The 19,133-nt window shown below is 39.8% G+C and overlaps 1 protein-coding gene across 2 annotated transcripts in view; it reads left to right on the top strand.

Annotated features, from left to right (window-relative positions):
* The window catches only part of EP300 (EP300 lysine acetyltransferase), a gene marked incomplete at its 5' end in the record, with an annotated part of 64,762 nt that overhangs the window by 37,948 nt on the left and 7,681 nt on the right, over window positions 1–19,133 (top strand). For both annotated transcript variants that reach the window (XM_082013878.1, XM_082013877.1), the window contains 14 exons: window positions 281–721; window positions 1,242–1,430; window positions 2,983–3,139; window positions 3,706–3,824; window positions 5,062–5,301; window positions 5,871–5,959; window positions 8,430–8,510; window positions 10,977–11,033; window positions 12,464–12,541; window positions 13,624–13,691; window positions 15,119–15,269; window positions 15,623–15,769; window positions 16,190–16,303; window positions 18,591–18,756. In XM_082013878.1, the coding sequence (XP_081870004.1) occupies window positions 281–721; window positions 1,242–1,430; window positions 2,983–3,139; window positions 3,706–3,824; window positions 5,062–5,301; window positions 5,871–5,959; window positions 8,430–8,510; window positions 10,977–11,033; window positions 12,464–12,541; window positions 13,624–13,691; window positions 15,119–15,269; window positions 15,623–15,769; window positions 16,190–16,303; window positions 18,591–18,756 (2,097 nt within the window). The remainder of the gene's footprint in view (window positions 1–280; window positions 722–1,241; window positions 1,431–2,982; window positions 3,140–3,705; window positions 3,825–5,061; window positions 5,302–5,870; window positions 5,960–8,429; window positions 8,511–10,976; window positions 11,034–12,463; window positions 12,542–13,623; window positions 13,692–15,118; window positions 15,270–15,622; window positions 15,770–16,189; window positions 16,304–18,590; window positions 18,757–19,133) is intronic.

The raw sequence follows: 19,133 nt of genomic DNA, 5'->3' as shown, positions 1-19,133 counted from the left end.
AGTCCAGGTGTGCCATTCTTTAAATATATTAACAAGTATAAGTTATTCTATTGAAACTTCTCTTTTAGAGATGAATAAATTAGAAAACAGCTTTATGTTCACGTGGAGCAAAATAGATTGAATATACCATTTCTCCTTTTGAAATAAAGTTTTTAAAAACAAAACAGTTTGTCACGTTTTTAAAAGTATGCCAGTAACTGTGGGAAAGCAGCCATTTGACAGTAATTTCTCTCGCTTTTCTATTTCAAGTCATTGCAAATGTGTACTTGTTTTCCTACAGGCACAAATGACCAGCGCTTCCTGTCCTGTGAATTCTCCTGCAATGGCTCCAGGTTCTCAAGGGAGCCATATTCACTGCCCACCTCTTCCACAGCCTCCCATGCACCGAAATTCTCCTTCTCCAGTACCTAGCCGAACCCCAACACCTCACCACACGCCTCCAGGCTTGGGATCAACACAGCAGCAGGCAGCAGCAGCTGCCACTACTGCCCCCACACCTACTCCTCAGGCAATGCCACCTGGACCACAGTCACAAACTATGCACCCCCCTCAAAGGCAGACTCCAACGCCTCCACAGGCACAGCTGCCTCCACAAGTCCAGCCTCCAGTTCCAGTTACCCCTTCTGCAGAGCAACAGCAGCAGCCCTTGTCACAGCAGAGTACGACTGCATCTGTTCCCACACCAACAGCACCGCTGCAGCCTCAGCACCCCACAACACCTGTAAGGAAATACTTTAATTGTGCTTTCCCTGCAAATGTTTAAGTGTAAGGTTTACTTTTCAGTTGATCTTTATTTTTGTGCAAGTCTCTGATAATGGAGGTAGCTCCTGGCATTTTTAATACTGAAATAGGGGTTTTCGTTTGCATTTGGAAAGAAACCTTTTTGCATCAAGATGAGTCTATAGATCATCTGGTGTTTCCAGAGAGGAAGTATTTTTCGTAATTCTAGTGCATGTTTTGAAATTCACTGTGAAACAGGGATGAGGCCTTTTGTTATGTCTGCATATGTGTAGTGGAGGTGTACAATAGGGAAATGGTATGTAATTGTCTACTAGGCCCTCCAGTGCATGTTTCTGTAGTATGTTTTTCTGTAGTTCTGTGACAGTATGCTCATCAGGTGAAGTAGAAGGACTAGAGTGCATTTAAACTTGATGGAAACGCAGTATAGGTAAAAGGTAGATTAGAGAAAGAAAAATAAGTTCATTAGAAGCCTGTTTGTAATGTGTGTTTTGTTCCCTCAGCTTTCACAGCCAGCTGTAAGCATTGATGGGCAGGTATCCAACCCCCCATCCACCAGCAGCACAGAAGTGAACTCTCAGCAGACTGTTCCAGAGCAACAGCAGCCACCCTTGCAGGAGGTGAAAATGGATATTAAAACAGATGAAGGGGAACCAGAACAAACAGAGATGCAAATAGAGGAGAATTCTGAGGTGAGACTATCAACCAGTTGTTGGGTAGAACATCTTTATCTAGTGCTGCCAGATGCTTTCTGTCTCCATGCAAGCCATTCCTTCCAGCACTCAATGAGCTGTAGGTGCTACCTGCTTATGCTGTGTTGATTGTCTTCCTCTACTTCTTCCTAAAGGAGGGTGTCTGTTTTGTGATGAAATGATGGTAGAAGCCAGTGGACATAGGAAGAACTATGATAATGTGGTTGCAGCTGGAGGCTCTTTGGTAAATGCCAATGTAAGAGGGCACTCAGGTCAGGCTTTCAGATTGACAGCTGTTAAATGTTAGAATAGCAGGTATGTACATGATGGGCTGGTTTACTGGGCTCTGACAACTTGTCATTGAGGATAGCTAGTAGTGTGGCCACCAGCAGTGTCACCCTGGCAGCTCCAGTGTAGGAGAGACTGTCAGACCTGCCTGAAGAGCTGAATGAGTACCTGTGTGTCTCCTTGCAGCTCAGAACTGGTTAGCAGCTCATCATTGCTACTACTGTACTGTTTAAAGAGGTGTTCTAGCACATCTGCTCAAGTTTTAGGCAAGTTTGACTACAAAGTAGATACCCTTAATCCTAGGGAAGAGTGATGGGCAGGATGGTACAGTTGACAGACCTGAGGGACAGGATACCATCCAGAGGGACCTGGACAAGTTCAAGGAATCGACCTGTGTGAACCTCATGAGGTTCAACAAGGCCAAGTGCAAGGTCCTGCACCTGGGTTGGGGCAACCCCTGGTTGGGGATTGGGTCAGTACAGGCTGGGGGATGAAGGGATTGAGAGCAGCCCTGCCAAGAAGGGCTTGGAGTACTGGTGGATGGAAAGCTGGAGATGAGCTGGCAATGTGTGCTCACAGCCCAGAAGGCCAACCATATCCTGGGCTGCATCAAAAGAAGCGTGGCCAGCAGGTCTAAGGAGGGGATTCTGCCCCTCTGCTCCGCTCTGGTGAGACCCCACCTGCAGTACTGCATCCAGCTCTGGGGCCCTCAGCACAGGAAGGGCATGGACCTGTTGGAGTGGGTTCAGAGGAGGGCCACAAAAATGATCAGAGGGATGGAACACCTCTCCTATGAGGACAGGCTGAGAGAGTTGGGCTTGCTCAGCCTGGAGAAGAGGAGGCTTCAGGGAGACCTTATTGCAGCCTGCTGGTACTTAAAGGGCGCCTATAAGAAAGATGGGGACAGACTTTTGAGCAGGGCCTGTAGCAATAGGACAAAGGGTGATGGTTTTAAATTAGAAGAGGGCAGATTTCAACTATATAAAGGAAGACATTTTTCCCAATGAGGATAGTGAAAACAGTGGCACAGGTTGCCCAGAGAAGTGGTAGATGCCCCATCCCTGGCAACATTCCAGGCCAGGTTGGATGGGGCAACCTGATCTAGTTGAAGGTGTCCCTGCTCACTGCAGGGGGGGTTGGACCTTAAAAGGTCCCTTCCAACCCAAACTATTCTATGATCCTATGTCAGATAGGTTTAAAGGACAGAAATGTAGATGAGTGACTTGAGAGGAGATTAAGTGACAGGCTCCAAACTACTTTCCAGGTTAAAGTAGAACCAGTCATGGAGGAATGTAAACCAGACCCAATGGAACAAGATGAGAAGAAATCTGAAGTGAAGACTGAAATACCAGAGGGGGAAGAAAGACCTACTTCTCCAGCTACTCAGTCTTCTCCGGCAGCTGGGCAGTCTAAGAAAAAAAGTAAGCAAGAACACTTTTGACTGAAATTCACTGCATCTCCCTAGAGAAATCTTATGGAGGGAAAAAACTTGGGTTTTCTTCATTGGTACTCAGTAGGCTTATATAGATTGTTCTTTGTGGCTTTTGGACAAAAAATGTCTAAGATGACATGTGCTTATAATTGGCTTCGGGCAAGTTCTTTAAGGCTTTAGTATTAAACATTAAGCTTTCGTAAAATTGTCACCACAATAGAGATTTGAAGTACTTCTCAGTTACAGATTTTCTAGACAAGTTTTTTCTTGGGACCTCAGAGAGGGGCCATATTTGGAATGTAAACCAGGTCTATTAAATTTAGAGGTGTCTTCCTATGATAAAAACAAATTCTCTTTAATATTTTGGCCTTCTTGTGTCCAGGTGATCATTGTAATATCCTCCTCAGAACTCAGTGTTGCAGAGGATAAACAAAACATGCTAAGTAACTTAAACCCGTTTTCTGTAGTCTTTTTCCACAGACCTCACATTTTCCAGCAGACTTCTTCCTTACAGCTGTTTCTGCTATCTTTCTAATGTTCATTGCTTTTCAAAAGTTTTCAAGCCAGAAGAGTTGCGGCAGGCGCTTATGCCAACACTGGAGGCACTTTACCGTCAGGATCCAGAGTCTCTTCCATTTCGGCAGCCTGTGGATCCCCAGCTACTGGGAATTCCTGTGAGTGTCTTAGCAAGCGAGTTTCCAGGCTTTAATTCAAAACTATTGTATTATGACATACCTATTTGAGAACAGCTTAAGTGTGTCTTGTTAACAGTTTTATATTAATGCATTTGAAGAAGTTTAGCTTAGGCAGTGGAACATACAATGCCTGACTTAGGAAAGTTTGTTCAGTTCTGTCTTCATTTTGATAAATAAGCAGGTATACATACATTGAAGTGAATACCAACAGATCCCTGGTCCTATGTGGGCTTTGTATGGATGTTGCTTCATGTTCTGGTGATTCTATTGCTGAATCCTGTAGGTGTTTCTCATATATAAAACTTGTCTGAATATGTGGGAAATTAAGCAGATCAAGACCACTTAAAAAAAAATCCATCAATTATTATTAATCTGTTATAAGAAAGGAGATGACTATTCAACTTCTAGTTTTTGTTTCAGTCAAATTTTCTGCTTGTTTTAGAATTGTCTTTGGAAGACAATACTATTCTTCAAGGATCTGTGTGTTTAAACTCTCTGGATTCACCACACAAGTTTACTATTTATACACAAATATGAATTCACAGAAGTCCTGCTTAGGTGCATTGGGAAACATTTTTTGCCTTAAAGGGTTTTTTTGTTTGGTTTTGGTGTGTTTGTTTTTTTAGGATAGATACTGCAGAAATTCAAGGCCTGCTGTATTATAAGCAGGCATAAATGGTGCTAATATTCCTTAACAAGCTCTGAACTGACTGTCATATTCTGAAGACTTTTGTAGGAGAAGTGGTCCTATAACTGATGGGGGGATTGGAAAAGGCTATTCTTTAGAGGAGACATATCTTTTATCATCTAATGAAGTTATTTCTTTTTGTTTATTAGGTTGGTCTACTAAAACCAGTTGCTTTCTATTAATGGTCTTGTGTATATTCTCAGATCGCAGTGGCTGCACAAACATTGCCATTTCCTACTTTTTGTAATACTTGTTTTGCTGATTAAAATTATAGTGGCTTTATTTCATCAGGAGTGGAAGAGCAATAGAGCCTGAGAAATAAAAGAATAATGAAAAGGAAGCACTGGGGAGTGATATGGCATTACTTAGAGATGTCATTGTATGTCACAAGCAGTTTGACAATCAAGTCAGGGAGGAACCTGTTTTTCTTGATGTACCGCAGAAGAATTTATATGCTGAGAATACACATGCTGTCATGTCACAACATAGTTCTGTAGTAGCGTTTTGATATGCTGCGTATTCTTGCAGGATTATTTTGACATAGTGAAGAACCCCATGGACCTTTCTACTATCAAGAGGAAGCTAGACACAGGACAGTATCAGGAACCGTGGCAATATGTAGATGACATCTGGCTCATGTTCAATAATGCCTGGCTGTATAACCGCAAAACATCTCGTGTATATAAGTACTGTTCCAAACTGGCAGAGGTGTTTGAGCAAGAAATTGACCCAGTTATGCAGAGCCTTGGTTATTGCTGTGGAAGAAAGGTAAGAAAATAAATATTTTTAGTCTCCTGCTTGCTTCCTGGTATTGAAGAGGGGAAAAAATACAACGGTTGCAGTTGTTAGCAGTTATGGTGTGTCAAAAATTTTGAAAGTTTACCAGGATTTAGCAATCCAGAGTAATCTGATTTTGAGGTTTTTATGGATTGTCTAATTCTATTTAGTGCTTAAATCATCTATTTGTATATAAGCCCTTGAGGGGGGAAAAGTCAGTAACTGAAGGCTTATTTTGATTAGGGTCAACCAGTTTGCTACTGCAAATTAGAGAGATGTGTTTTTGTTACTGCAGAAGAAATGCTGTCTATTTCACTGTATATTGAGACTGTGTATTTCCATTGTGTTTTGATACGCTTTCCATTTTTGGAGAAGAGCTAACTTGAGAGTAACAGCCCACTGAACATTATTTTTATGACTAGCACTTCATGCACTTGCTGTACTGTGAGATCTGTGCACAGAGTAAGGTGGAAATGATCGTTGTCTGGGTCACACTTGCTTCCCGTGGAGAGCAAGTGAAAACACGTATGAGTACTAAGACAACCCATTCCTTTTTGCAGTTGGAGTTCTCACCGCAGACTTTGTGTTGCTATGGCAAACAGCTATGCACAATCCCTCGAGATGCCACTTACTACAGTTACCAGAACAGGTAAGGAAAACTCACTTGGTGTGGTTTGGTGCATGCTGCAATCAGTCTGTTATAGGTGTGCATGTATGCACGTATACAGCCTCTTCATATGTCTGTACCTTTGTGTTTTAAGATAAAAATTTGCTGGAAGCGCCCTTGAAGAGTTTACCTTGTGTGTTAGTGATTTCTTTCTACAAAAGTTCACGGCAGCCTTTGCTCTTCCTCTTTTGTTTGCAGAAATGTGGTGTTTTACTAAATTTTTATCCTATAGTTAATTAAATCTTTAGTTATTTACAAATCATATATACAAGTCTGTTGTCTTTGCTTCCTACTACGTGGCAGTATTTTTCATGCAGAACACTGAGTAAACTATGCAGCACGTATATTAATGCTTGTAATACATATTACACTTGGCAAGTCTTTTTGTTTTTCTCATGATGTTAACACTGAAGTCTAAACTTATTTTTGTGATGCAGATCTTAACTGGAAGATTTGTGTATTCAGATCTTCAGTAGATTGATGCTTGCTGTTTCTCCCAAAGTTTCCTTAAGGGAGTTGTCTTGCAGTAGCTGTCAGCAGCTCTGTAAAGTGCTGTCACTTCTACAGCTCTTTTGAATAATTTTTTTGACTTGGGTTTTATTAAAGGATTTAACCTATTTGACTTCTGAAAGAAGGTTTCTTGCTAGGCATCTCTTTGCCAACTGGGGAAGCAAGGCAGGAAGAAGCGGGGAAATACATGCTTTAACATTCCCACATCCCCTTGCCTGTCACTAGAATGCACCTGTTAGAGCAGAGGGCTGGGCACCTCCAAACAGTTATCACCTCCATCAATTTAGCTCCTGCTCTCCATTTTTTCCAGTGCTTTAAACAAACAAAAAAAAAACCCAGAACAACAAAAACACTAAGGCTTTTACCTGAAAACGAAAGCCAAGAAGATTTTGCAAGAATTGTGGTTTTCTTAATCACCTGGTCAGGTGAAAGCAACCAAAGAGCTACAGGAATTATAACTTAACCTTCTTAGGCTTCATAAAGGTTTATAGTAGTGAATGGAGGTTTTTAGGAGTGAAGAAGTAGAAAATAAGCTTATAGTATCCCCTAATAACTATTGTAGTTTTAGGCTTGCATAGTGTAGAGCTTTTCATATCATGTCAGTATCTTCTGCTTATGTTTATCTATGGGCAAGCAGTAGATGCATCAAAAGACTATTATTAAAAAAACCTGATGTGCTTTACATGTTTTCAAACATTAGAAGGGAATGCTTACCTTATAACAGGTGCATACATGTGACTTATAAATTACCTTATACATAAACATGTATATATATTTATAGACTTAAATGTACAATTCCAGAAGTACTGTTCTCTGCATTATCTTAGATGAAAACTGGGAGAGAGGGTTGAGATCTGTTGTCTTAGCCTAACAGCTGCTGTAGTGTTGGTTTGTGTGGCTTTATAATAAACTTGTTTGAATTTTCTTTTATTTCTTTTTATTTTTAGATGTCTTGTGCACTCAATTAACATGCCTTAGTAATGGAGAGGCCACAGTTTTAGAACATTTTTGAGGGCTGCGGTAGAATCTTGAATTAATCACTATTTTATTCAAGTATAAATGAAGTCTTTCTCTGTAATGCTTGCTGTATTGATGCCTGGACTGTACTACACTCAAACTGGGCTATGGCAGAATCATATCACTGTAGAGTATTATGTGGGTAGTTAACATTAGGTATTTTAGTAAACGTACAGTTTGACAGTTCTGTAATTAATATCTGTAAGATTTTTTGAGGACAGATTTTATTGTTCTTGAAGCTTCTGATGTCTAGCTTTCCCTTTCAACTGGGAGAGAATCCTATGGCCTTTCAGCATTTATACATTTGAGATGGAAGACTATCCCTCTTCCATTGATTTCCTGCAGATCCTCCTGCCAACAGAGCTGCTGTGCTGATGTACAAGTCAGAGTAGCAGTTCTTCCTTCCTTCTGCTCTTTCCCCTTTCTCATTTTAATTCGTTGCTGTACGTGGCATGGATTATTAAAATGAAGAGGGTATGGGTATGCTAAAATGGAATACTCTTGTTTAATTTGCTTTAATCATTTGCTGCTTGTGAAGCCATTTGAGAGATTTAATGCTAATCTGTGCTTTGCCTTGGCTTTCTGCTTTTTGTTGTCTTGTCCTGCTTCTATGTTTTTGTTTTTTGTCCTGCAAACCCCCATTTCTTTGTTCGTGTGTGTGTTATTTTTTTTCTCCTTCATGCTTGTCATTGTCTGCACTTGGCTTTGATTGCGCAAAAAAAAAAAACAAACCAAAAAAACAAACCAACCAAACACAATGTGGGGCCCATAAATCTGCATCATTGAATATCCTTGTCGCCGTTGATGACCTGCTCTCTGCTCCTGTCCCTTCTTTGGCCTGCTGTGATTGGTGGCTCCGTTGCTTGACTTGGGCTGTGTTGTGTGGACGGAGCAGTTCACCCAAATATGGCCTTCTTGCTGACAGGTATCATTTCTGTGAGAAGTGCTTCAATGAAATCCAAGGGGAGAGCGTTTCTCTGGGAGATGACCCATCACAACCTCAAACGTGAGTTATTTGTGTTTGCTTGGGCTGTGCATTCATAAGCTTTATCGTGGTCAATAGTGCTTTCTCAAATGGAAGGAGTTTAGGTAACCCTTGCTGTTTGTAGGCTAGTAGAAGGTGGACCAGATATTCTTTATAAAATCCTGGAGCTGTGCTGTAGATTTTTTTCTTTAAAATCTGGGATGACTGAACTGTAGTGAAAAATAAGCATTTAATGCTTAAAATTGCAACTATGCCAATAGATGGGAAAGAAAAGAATTGCTTTTTTCTGAAAAAAGTGTGAAAGTATTCTACTGCAGAAAAATAATGATGCCTGCAGGCAGGTAGGTGATAAACATAGTTTGAAATAGTCAAATGTACAGTTCTGTTTATAGACTATGCTATTAAACTCATATTCAGCTTCAGATTGTTTTTCATCCAAATCAGAAGCGGGCAACCTCCTTTTGCCATACAAATATTTTATTGTTGGAGTGCCATCTGCTTATGAGAAATGCCGTGTAGTTGTTGAGATCACAGTAAAAAGCTGTGTGTGGAACTAGTTGCCTTTTCCATGCTGGTGGCAAACTGTTGGGACAGTCATTCTGCTGTACCCTCCTCACACCCCACAAAAATGTTGGGAGATTAAGGAAGTCCTTGAGGGACAAATGACTGCCAAGCAGTTACTCTTTGAGCTGTTGAAGAAAGCTCTTTGGGGGAGGGCGTTGCAGGAACACTGCAGATAGAAGCAAGTGACGAACTTAAGAGAGTCTGAAGCTGGGGGAGAGTTGTCTAAGTTGGTAATTGGACAAACTGAGTTAACTTTCACTGTAAGTAGAAGTTGTCTTTAGCAGCATGTTACCGAATCCTGGTTGTGCTGATGGAGGTATATAGAACAGCAGTGAAAGAATCCATTGGGGCTTGGGAGGATGTAAGAGTACATCTCTCTCTGGAAGGAAAAAGGAAGAAATAATGTTCGTATGCTGATCAGTACAATAGGCCATGCCCCTGTGAATAGTATGGAATATTGCTCTAGTAGAAGCAAAGACTCAAAGTTTGATCAATATTGTCCAGTTTTGTTAATATGAGATGTGGGATATGAAGTACTTTCACATATGAGAGAAGGAAGTATCTATATACATGGAAATCTGTGTATAAATAAACATCCAATATATTCATGTTTATATATAAATTTTTGTTCAGCTGCTGAGAGAGCATGATCTTTCTCGTACATGTAAGTTGGAATGGTTTGCCACAAACCTTTGTGTCAGGGTAGAAGGTAGCATAGTGTAAAAATCAAAAGCACTCTAGATTTGGAAGCACAGATGCTAGATAAAAATTTGTTTTTTAAATAATGAAAACAATCAAAAGCTCTTTGAGCACAAGCCATGGTAAGAAGGTACTTCCAGCTCCTGGTATTCTTTTTCACAGCCAGTTTAAATGCTTGGTTGTTGTCTAGTGAAAATGGAGGCTATAGGCTGCACACAAGGAGCAAGTACACTTCTGAGTGTTTTCCCACCTGCTTATGGGCTTTCTCTTAGGAGCTCATTTTACTGGGGCATAGAGATCCTGCTCTCTTCCCACAACCTGTAGCTAAAATGAACAAAAGCAAAAGAGATTAGGAATATATATGTCAGGTCCTGTTTACAGTTCTACTCAGCATGTTATAATAGTAGTTTGAGCTAATTGGGAGATTGAACTTTCCTCGTTTATCTGATAAAGAGCTTGAAGTATTCTGCAGGTAGCACTATTCAGAATAAACACTGAAATTAAAGGGTAGGAAGGTTAATGCACCTCATGCAAGTTGGTTTGAGTCTCTGTTATTGCTTCTAAGAGAGGTCTCTACAGATCTTCTCACATTATACAGCACCCTCTCTGGGTATTCTTGCATGATTGTTCTGGACTATTTTGAACCAGATTGGTGTCAAAGATACCTGGGACCTCACTGTCAAAGCAAATGCTGTAGGGAAGGTAATGCTAGTGTAGAGTAGTGGCTGGACTGGGGTTGCAGGGCTTGGAAGCTGAAATTTATCATTTGAAGTTAATCTAGGAGGAGGGCTAGGGGAATCTGAAATCGGATAACCTACCTTTCTCAGTAATCAAAAATAATTGGAATTCTCTGCCTTCAGAATATCAGAGAGGCATATCAAATAGTCCTTTCACTATGAAGTACTGATCAGTCTGGTCCAAAACTTGAATGTCAGTAAGTTTTGCCATTTATCCTGTAGTAAAACTGAATAAGGGAGCAATGTGATTCTTTCTCTACAAGCTATTGCCCCATAGAAAAGATTGTTTTCCATGGGCAGAGTCAAGGGTGGCATATACTTTAATTGTCTGTCACTTTGTGAAATACAACTCCTTTCCTTCTAGTGCCAATCAGTATTTAAAAAAATCTACTTCCAAGTTTTGTCTTGGTGTGTGGATATGTGTAGTATGGCATGAATGTATGTTGTCTTGTGTTAAAACTGAGTTTTATTGCCTGTTTCTCCGTAGCACGATAAATAAAGAACAGTTCTCAAAAAGGAAAAATGATACACTGGACCCTGAACTGTAAGTAATGCTGTCACATTTTGAATGATCCTCATTTCACTATAATCATTTTGTAAAAGACATGTTATTCAGTCACCATCAGCTTTGTTTTCCAGTGTTTTCCAAATTTCATGTAGCTCTGTTAGCCAGCAGGGGCTGCTCAGTAAGCAGCATATCTGGCATTCTGTGCTTAGAACCCAAACCCCCACAGCTGTACTTGAGAAATATGTAACACTGTACGTATGTGCCAAAATTACTGCATTTTGTTGTCTTGAATGTGGATTCAGATAACTCTGCTTCGAAACCCTGTTGTGGCAAATGCTCAAGTCTGAGAACTTACTTGAATCATTTGGCACCAGCTCTTTTGGTGCTGTTGGCTTTTCTAGTTGTCACATTTTACAGGCAGCTGTAGTAGAAGGAAAAGTTGTTAAGTTTGAATAAGCTGTTTTTTCTACACTGCCCTGGAAGCAGAGCTGTAGACATTCAGTAAAGTTAAGATGATGGTGACTCAGCTGCTTTTCTTTATATTCCTGAAGGTTTCTTTGAAGCCACTTTACATGGTGCTGCATTGCACGCCTGTGCTGCTCCTCTGCAAACATTGTCTTCATTCTCAAATGAATGAGCAAAAAGGATGTGTATTCTTCCCACACCATCCTTCTAAGGGCATAAGAGTCAGCCAGTTCTTCTGTTTTTACAAAGGCTGTGGGAAGGAGAGAATAGTAATTTGATTCATAACTTTTCTTTCCCTTTGTTATAATGAAGATACAGCCTAATGCTAGAATACAAGCCTAACTTACAGTATGGTACCGTGTAATGACAGCTGTTCATTCAAAACCTCACGCTTATAGATATGTTTAAAAGGACTCAAATTGTCCTTATGCATGAAGCAACCTTAGGTATTTTGGAGAATTATATTCACCAACATTTGTGAAGTAGGCCATGTCACTTACCTCAGTTGTCCTTAAATCTCTACTAGTCTTCTGAAAGTGACTTTGATATTGCTTCTGTTTTTCTTCCTTCTCACCTTTCTGCAGTATATTGCAATGTACCCCAGGCTTCAAGTGTACTGGGGCAACTAACAGCCACCTATTTCTCCTGGTTCTTTGCCTCTGACACAAGTGAATCCATTTTCCTCTCTTCTTTATAGCAGCAAGCAGTTTACAGGTTTTATCCTTAGAAGGGCTTCGCTTTAAAAAATCAGGGAAGTGGATGGCAGTAAGGCAAGCAAATGTGCTTGCCTGCATAGTCTGTGTGTCCCTGCATAGTCTACCAGACTGAGCTAACATTCTTAATTCATTCTGGAGGCTGTTCTCAGCATAGATGTGCCCTCTTTGTTAAATAGGCTCAAGAGCCTATATGCTAGAAGTCCTCTAATAAAATATTACAAAATATACAAGCAAGTAATGATACTATAACCTTGCTTCCCTTCCCCCCTTTTTTTCCTTCTACAGATTTGTTGAATGTATAGAGTGTGGAAGAAAAATGCACCAGATCTGTGTTCTTCATAATGAGATAATCTGGCCTTCCGGGTGAGGAATTTCTCCTTAAGTAAAGAGTATATGATAGATTTACTAGAGTCAGTGCATAAACTTCCTTATATTGGCTATATTTAAAAGAGTGTCTAATGGAAGAAGTTGCATTCTCATCTGAAAATTTTACAGAATCTATAGGATAACATCAAATTTAGGCATCATATCTTACTGTGTTGTGTATGAAGGTGTTTCTAATCTTGAACGTTTCTAATGTTCCTTTGTGTGGAAGAGTGTGTTTCAGCCTTTTGTGTTTAAAGGTACTAGTCCTTCATGAAAAGATGTTTTTAGTTTTGGTAACAATTTCATGTTGATCTATTTTCTGTACAAATCATACTGCTTTGTCATCTTCAAAAAAGAAGTTTGTAACAACTAAAGAATTTAAAAGGTGAAGTCACTTTTTTGACCTTGGTGATCAGATCAAATACGAAAAACAATCTAGTTGTCTTTAGATACTCCATAGTTCTTGATCAGCATACTGGGTTTTCTTCTGATTGCTTTTAAAGCTTTGCTAAAAGGATGATAAATTATATGTAGATAAAGCTCTGTAAGAGCTTAAATGTTCCCTTTCTTGACAAGAAAGTTATGACTTTTACCATTCTGTTATCCCATCCACATTGCTGCAGAAGAGGATAGACATCCTGTAACTGAGGAAGAATCTGCCCATCATTTCATGCTATGGTGTGCTTGGGCATTTAGAAAAAAATCAGCTTTTTGCTTTATGTGTTGTGGTATCTCATCTTCATCAGAGGCAACAGTTTGAGACTATTTGTTTCAAGAATACTTTGTCAATATTGTTGGACCTGCCAGTGGAGAGCCTGTTTGCTGGGCTTGCAGGTGGTCACATGGGTGACTGACAGGAGATGCACCCCTTGAACCTTAGATCTTCCTCTGCAGCTCTGAAACAGTTGAGCCGTTTCTGCTGGCACTGTTCTTCGCACTGTCTTTTATTTCAAGTTTCAATTAAGGTATTTTCCAGACCAGATAAGATCTGGTGAAAGATTTTGCTTCTAATAGTAAGATGCTAAGGAACTTTACACCACTTTGGGGTGGTTTTTCACTTTCTCCTGTTTTTGCTTCAGCTTTGTCTGTGATGGCTGCCTAAAGAAAACAGGACGAACCCGGAAAGAGAACAAATTCTCTGCTAAAAGTAAGATTCTGACACTTGCACCAGTAAATCTTAAATAATTTGTTAAGAATGGGGAAGAGGTGGCTTCCATGCTTGTTTTGCATTTATTCAGTTTTTTTGAGTTAAAGGAGGATACTTTTGGTCAGTTCTGTAATGTTCAGAATGTTTGCATTCACAGGTGTTGTCGTTGGTTTATAGTCTATAGATGGTTAATGTACTGTTTTAGATCACTGCTAATGCAAGCTACACATCCTTTTATCTCAATTGCAGTGTTAATAGCATTGGAGATTAGTTGCTGTGTGACTGCAGTCTAACTTAAGTTTATGATAACATGTTCAAGTCACTGTAACTACTGCTGCTTTTAAAAGCTTCGATGGAGATAAAGGTTGCATCACCTGGTGACAAAATCCTCCACAGACATTTCCTCTTGATCAAGGCAGCTGATTTGAAGGCAGTGTAGGAGGAAATTTGTGCAGTCGTTGTCCATCTGTTCTGCAGACAAAATAAGTCTTTCAGAAGCTTTTTAGGTTGGTGTACTTTTTACAAATAGTATTTACATTTCTGCTAAAAAAAAAAAAAAATAAATCCCCGGGCAACCAAGGGCATCGAGATTCAGCAAACCATTCAATGAATGGACTCAACATCAGAGTCTCTCTCCAAAATCAAAACTCCCTGGATTCACCAAGAATACAGGAAGAATACAAGGCTTCTTTTACAGTTTTTATCAGTTTTTGTTTCTAGCAACCTATATGTATTGGATACTTAACATGGTGATGCTTTACTGAAAGGTGTCAAATTGGAAAAATGAAAAGCTGATTCGCAGATACGTAACTCTACCAGAAGCAAGGGACAGCAGTGAGACAGGCCCTGTTACACCATCAGTTTAAAACTTGCTTTCAGCTTTAGATTTTTGTCAGCTACTGTTATGCTGTGCTTTTGTATGAAGATGGTTTGAAAATGGGAAACTTCTAAACTAGGTTACTTGCAGATACAGTTGTAGTTAGCTGTCCTTTCCATTATTGAAATATATTCTTTTGGTAAATGGAGAGAGTGACTTGGCTAGCATGGCTTCAGAGACAGAATATACTTCCAGATGCAATGTCTGCTCTTTAAGCTATGTTTGAGCACAGTGTTTTGTAATCCAGTTAAAGTAATTAATAGCTTCTATTCCGGAGGACCCTTAATGGTGATTGACTTTAAAGACAGAGAGAAATTGGGTTGAAATACAGATTTTTTTTCTTAATTTAAATAATATATAAACCATAAACATGTATGCAGGTGAAAAGCAGCTCACCCCATCTAGAAGTGTTAGTGTTTAAAGATAAAACTTTAATTTATGATAACATACTGCACACATTGAGTCACTTGTCATTTAACATCTGAGTAGAGGAATCACATTTGAACAGTTCAGTTTTGTATATATTTAGAGCTGTATTTTTCTCTTTCAGGGTTACCAGCTACAAGACTTGGTACCTTCTTGGAGAACAGAGTCAATGACTTCCTAAGACGACAGAATCACCCTGAGGCAGGAGAGGTTACAGTTAGGGTGGTACATGCATCTGACAAAACTGTTGAAGTAAAACCAGGAATGAAAGCAAGGTATGCTCTTTCCATTTCTTATTTTGCTTTCTTTTGGAATGTATTGGAAGATGTTGGAATTTACTTACATGCTACTATTTAAAAAAAATAGACTGTTGTATTTAAAACCTTACCACTGACTGGTTCTTGACAAACAAGTGTTACAGCAGCATATTAATCAGTTGTGATGAGTGTAGTCTTTTATAGTAAAACATGGGTGCCTTGTATTTGAGCAGTCTGTAAGCATTTAACTTCAAAATTGTGCTAAAATTACACTTACAGTAGCCCTTATCATTGTTGCCTTTACCTAGTGACATGTATTCTCTAATATGTGAATGTATTTGGTATTCCTCTTCACCCTCTTTAATCTGCAGGTTTGTAGACAGTGGAGAGATGGCTGAGTCTTTCCCTTATCGAACAAAAGCACTTTTTGCCTTTGAGGAGATTGATGGTGTAGACTTGTGCTTCTTTGGGATGCATGTACAGGAGTATGGCTCAGATTGTCCTCCTCCCAATCAAAGGTGAGGAGCTGCATGAAAGTTTATTTTATTTTGGTACTGTCTCAATTGGGTGAACCTTCTGAAGTTCAGTGTAGAGCTTCAGTGTTGCATATGTGAAGACTCATAGTGCTGTTAGCTTCTAGAAATGAAGTAACTTCTGTAGCGGATATGTCAGACCCACTTCTTGCTGGGGATGCTGGCTGGCAGGCAGTGCTGCCTTAAGGATCAGTTGTCAGTATTCTCACAGAAGGGATTGGATAGTTTGAGAGAGATGCGCCAGGATATCAAAAGAAAGCTGAGTTTCTAGAGGTAAAATAGGACCAGAGGCTTTGAAGATTGCTGTTGTATTGGATGTTTCAAATGGATAAAATACCATGAATAAACTTCATAGAACTACTTTGGAATCTCTGCTTCTCATCATGCTGCCCTGTTTTTTTTCAGGCGAGTGTATATATCTTACCTTGACAGTGTTCATTTCTTCCGCCCTAAATGCTTGAGGACTGCTGTCTATCATGAAATACTAATTGGATATCTAGAATACGTCAAGAAACTAGGGTAAGTCTTTTTTAATGTTTTCTTCTGTGCAGCATTTGTGCTAGGTAGTTCTTACTGCAAATGAAATTACTACATCTTATTATGCAGAATATGGGGCCTAAATATGAACTGATGATAGAATAACTTGGCAACAACTGTGTATAGTTGAAAAGGAGGAAAGACAAAAAGGGGTTGCAGACTTTCCAGGAGAGGCTTATGCTTCAGGTACTTTTAGGTTTCCAAACTGTCATGGTTTAATGCAGCAGGTAGCTAAAAGAGCCACACAGCCGTTCGCTCACCCCCTGCCCCCAGTGGGATAGGGGGGAGAGTCAGAAAACAGGTCGAACTCCTGGGTTGAGATAAAGACAGTTTAATCGGGACAGGGAAGGAAAAAAAAAATGATAGAAGAATGTACAAAACAAGTGATGCACGGCTCACCACCTGCTGATTGATGCCCAACCAGTTCCCAAGCCACAGCCCCTCCCAGGCCAATTCCCCCAGTTTATATACTGAGCATGACATCGTATGTTATGGAATATCATATCATATCAGTTGGGGTCAGCTGTCCTGGCTGTTGCTGCTCCCAGCTTCCCGGGCACCCCCTGCCTTCTCACTGGTAGGGCAGAGCGCGGGAAGCTGAAAAGTCCTTGACTACTTAACACACTGATGTTTTCAGTTGTTGCTATCAACGTTTTTTTCATCCCAAATCCAAAACACAGCACTATACCAGCTATCAGGAAGAAAATTAACTCTATCCCAGCCGAAACCAGGACACAAACTTCTGTAGAACTTCCTTGAGTCTAAGTAGAAAAAGCGAGCTTTTTTTATCTGGACCGTAAAATTTTGCTGGCCTTGTTGACAGTGCAGTCCTTGTGTAATGCCACTGCTTTAATTGGGTCATTCCTCTGGGCTCGTAAATGAGTTCTTACGCATGTTTATAAGGAGAAAGGTAAGTGTATTCTTGTCTGTACTGATTAAGTCTGTAACAGCTGTGTAAGGCCACCAAGAAATCTCTTCTAGAGTGAGTAGTTGAAGTTGTGAGAAACTGAAAAGTTAGAAGAGAAAGAGGAGGGTACACTTGGGACAGCACAAAAGAGGACACAGAAGAACTGAAGAAAAGAGAAAGGTGGAAATTAAATTACCACAATTACTGAAGTAGAAAAGCCAGTGAAATAAACATCAATCTATTCTCAAAAGTATCTGTTGTAGCTTGGCAGAGGGTTATTCATGAAGAAATTGTTAGGGACTATGTTTAGAGTAGTTGCATGAAGAAAAATTAGGGGAGTTGTAATGGAGGTGGGCGGTACTGTCTTCAGTACCGCAGTGAGACGATATATTCCTTATTACTTCAAAGCATATGTTAGACTTTTTCTACTTTTTTTTTATTGTGTATTTTTCTAACCTGTGAGTCTGTAAAATTGCTGCATAGAGCTCAGGGCTCAGTTTTACTTAATGCTGTTTTCTATGCTAATGGGAAACATCAGGTTCTCATTTTGTGAAAACAATATTGGTCGCGCAGTATCATCTCTCCCTTCTCAGGCAGAAGAAATGACAACTGGCTGCAGTTCCCAGGGTTTGGGTAGGGTTCTGCAGAGCTGTTTCTCAACATAGCAAGGATGGCTATTTTTTTGCCTCTAACTTGAGATCCAATTATTCCTCCTACTGGAGTTCTTTTCAAAATCTAATAGAGAAGAACTCAGAATGAAGAAGTGATAGCAGTGGCTACTATTTGGATGTCATCTGTCTTCATAGTACTTAGATTGTACACCCAGTAGCATAGGTTGATGGTGACTGTTTATTCCCAGGTACAATTGTGAAGCCTTTTAAAACTGATCCTCAAAGCTAAAAAACAGAGGATTTACAGTAGAGAAGTGAATTGCGTGTAAAAGTAAATCTGGTTTTAAAATGTTGCTAGATAATGAACGACTGCACTGTCTCAAGGAAAAACAATTCTGACTTACACTACTGAAATACCTAGTCTCCATCTTTCTCTTATTAGTTAATAAGGAGGTGGCAACTGCAGGTCTATATCGGGATTTTTATCTAGGCTGGAAAATGTGCAGACTTTATATAAGCTACTCCACATGTAGCACTGAATTTTAAAAAACTAGTGAAAAGGTGGTAATGCTATCGCATGAATGAAGCTGGAATGAACACTAGAATTAAAATCTTGGAGAGCTGTAATTACTGTCCAGCTGGTAACATCAGCCAACTTTGTGGTGGCTCCATCTCGTGGCAGAGAAGAGAGCAAGCTCTAGTGTTAATCATCATAGCCCACATGTACTTTTTTTTGGTCTAATGATGCTAGGTATACTACTGGACATATCTGGGCGTGCCCGCCTAGTGAAGGAGATGACTACATCTTCCACTGCCATCCTCCTGACCAAAAGATACCCAAACCCAAACGACTGCAAGAGTGGTACAAAAAGATGCTGGACAAATCTGTGTCGGAGCGCATTGTCCATGATTACAAGGTTTGTTAAGTGTATGTTTGTGTTGGGGGGGTGGGGTGGGGGGTGGAATGGGGGTGTTGACCAGTCTTGTCTTGGTTTCTTCCTTGCCCTATGCATTGTGCCTGATTCTTGGAGTTCAGTGTGTTAGTTTTAAGGGAATTGAGCATCAAAAGTTTGGAGTTAAAATACATCCTCTTTAAAGCACGTAGCTTCTGAAATTGTTCTAGCAAGAGATGTGAAATTATTCCTTAGAACAAACTAAATTCTTGAGGAATACTGTAAAAGAGAGCAAATCTCATTAATACAAAGAAAATATATAGAATCTTTAATCTTCCTGTATTAAATAAAACTGCTGGGTTAGGCTGCTGACGCAGTTAGAAGTATGTAAAAAACTTTGG

The sequence above is a fragment of the Phaethon aethereus genome, assembly GCF_964289735.1.
Source record: "Phaethon aethereus genome assembly, chromosome: 1".
NCBI lineage: Eukaryota > Metazoa > Chordata > Aves > Phaethontiformes > Phaethontidae > Phaethon > Phaethon aethereus.
Note: the sequence above shows the minus strand (reverse complement) of the source record. Positions and strands in the feature narration are given on the sequence as shown.